This window comes from Alosa pseudoharengus, unplaced genomic scaffold (assembly GCF_046254945.1).
Source record: "Alosa pseudoharengus isolate Yale_2024_CS ecotype anadromous, Long Island Sound unplaced genomic scaffold, YU_APseudo_1.1 YU_APseudo_1.1_scf_4, whole genome shotgun sequence".
Lineage (NCBI taxonomy): Eukaryota > Metazoa > Chordata > Actinopteri > Clupeiformes > Clupeidae > Alosa > Alosa pseudoharengus.
In genome coordinates this window covers 2,048,983-2,051,482 of record NW_027468774.1, presented here as the reverse complement: position 1 = coordinate 2,051,482, position 2,500 = coordinate 2,048,983, and the positions used below count along the sequence as shown (strand labels likewise).

At 47.0% G+C, this 2,500-nt stretch overlaps 1 protein-coding gene across 1 annotated transcript in view; it reads right to left on the bottom strand.

Annotated features, from left to right (window-relative positions):
• vstm4b (V-set and transmembrane domain containing 4b) overlaps positions 1-2,500 on the bottom strand; it is a 30,400-nt gene that overhangs the window by 6,043 nt on the left and 21,857 nt on the right. Inside the window, exons 3-5 of the mRNA XM_076266847.1 lie at positions 1,517-1,570; positions 445-552; positions 161-194 (exon numbers count right to left, since the gene is read on the bottom strand). Coding sequence (XP_076122962.1) covers positions 161-194; positions 445-552; positions 1,517-1,570 — 196 coding nt within the window. The remainder of the gene's footprint in view (positions 1-160; positions 195-444; positions 553-1,516; positions 1,571-2,500) is intronic.

Here is a 2,500-nt window from a genome sequence, read left to right as displayed (position 1 = left end):
TGGGTTTCTGTGTGTGTGTGTGTGTGTGGGTGGGGGGGGTCTATGTGTGTGTGTGTGTGTGCACGCGTTTGTATTGGATTGTGTGTGTGTGTGTGCACGCGTTTGTATTGGATTGTGTGTGTGTGTGTGTGTGTGTGTGTGTACGTTTGCATCATCTTACCTGTTCTGGGGGCTCTTGACTAGATGGTAGTTCTCTGCAGTGGAATAAAACAGCAAAGATTTGATAGCACACACACACACTCACACACACACACACACACACACACACACACACGCACACACGCACACACACACACGCACAGTTGATTAATCTGAACTATATCTTAACAGATGATTAATGTAAACTATATCATATTGAACATTTTCAGTGGTAAAATCATGTTTATTTTTTCTGAACATCTGTGTGTGTGTGTGTGTGTGTGTGTGTGTGTGTGTGTCTCCTACCTTTTAGTCTCCTCTTCCTCTGTAAATACTGACAGCAGACGACCACAGTGAACAGGCACACACACACCAACCCCACAGAGCAGATGAGTACTGCACACAGGTATACATCTAAAACACAGGAACACACACTCACATGTGAAACACTCGTCACATGTGAAACACACACACATCAGAAACACACCATCACATGTGATACACACACACACATGTGAAACACACACACATCAGAAACACACCATCACATGTGATACACACACACACATGTGAAACACACTCGTCAGAAACACACTCATATGTGAAACACACTCGTCAGAAACACACTCATATGTGAAACACACTCGTCAGAAACACACTCATATGTGAAACACACTCGTCAGATACACACACTTGTCAGAAACACACTCACATGTGAAACACACTCGTCAGATACACACACTCTGATGAAAGGACTGTGGTGTGGTGGGTTTGTCTATTATTGTAAGAGAAAAACTGGGGGAAACAAGCTTATTACAGGCTACCTGTGTGTGTGTGTGTGTGTGGTGCGGTGCGTGCCTGCGTGTTTGTGTGTGCGTGTGTGTTTGTGTGTGCGTGTGTTTGTGTGTGTGTGTGTGTGTGTGCGTGCGTGCGGTTGTGTGTGTGGTGCGTGCGTGCGTGCGTATGCTGTGCGTGCGTGTGTGTGTGTGTGTATGCGGTGCGTGCGTGTGTGTGTATGCGGTGCATGCGTGTGTATGCTGTGCGTGCGTGTTTATGCGGTGCGTGCATGCATGTGTGTGTGTGTATGCGGTGCGTGCATGCGTGCGTGTGTATGCTGTTCATGCGTGTGTATGCGGTGCGTGCGTGTGTATGCGGTGCGTGCGTACATGTGTGTGTGCGTGTGTATGCGGTGCGTGCGTGTGTGTGTATGCTGTGCGTGCATGTGTATGCGGTGCGTGCGTGTGTATGCTGTGAGTGCGTGTGTATGCGGTGCGTGCGTGCGTGTGTGTGTGTGTATGCAGTGCGTGCGTGCGTGTGTATGTGGTGCCTGCGTGTGTATGCTGTGTGTGTGTGTGTGTGTGTGAGAGTAGAACTGTACCTTCAAACAGACTCCACAGGGCATCTCTGGGGACACTGGCTGGGTGAACGTGCACTGCAGGGAGACACACACACACACACACACACACACACACACACAGAGAGAGAGAGAGAGTGAACATGTGTGTGTGTGTTTACGGCTGAGAGAGAGAGAGAGTGAGAGAGAGAGAGTATGTGTGTGTGTGTGTGTTTATGGCTGAGAGAGTGAGAGAGACTATGTGTGTGTGTGTGTTTACGGCTGAGAGAGAGAGAGTATGTGTGTGTGTGTGTTTACGGCTGAGAGAGAGAGAGAGTATGTATATGTGTGTGTGTGTAATTACACAGGCCAGTGTAGTTAAATAAAGCATGACTGACAGTCTGGAGTCAGTCCTGTCTACTGGAGACTCTTCTATGGGAGGCCGTATAGTGCAATAACATTGGAATAGTGGCACTACACACTGAACGTAGTTGCACTACACACTGAAACACTGACACATACGCACTGGGCACTAGTACCACACTGGAACTCAAACAGCAACACACTGAATTTCCTGCATCACACACTGAATCTGCTTGCACTCACACTGAAATCACTTGCTCAACACACTGGATTTACTTGTAACACACACTGAAACTGCTTGCACTACACACTGAAACAGTTTGCACTACACTGAAAATACTTACACACACTGAAGCTCCTTACACTAGCCTACACACTGAATTAACTTCCACAACACATTGAAATTTCTTGCTCAACTCACTGAAACATCACATGCACTACACACTGAACTCACTTGTACACACACTGAAGCCGCTTACACTACACACTGAATTAACTTCCGCTACACACTGAACTCACTTGTACACACACTGAAGTCGCTTACACTACACACTGAATTAACTTCCGCTACACACTGAACTAACTTCCGCTACACATTGAACTCACTTGTACACACACTGAATTAACTTTCTCAACACACTGAAACATCCGATGCACTACACTGAA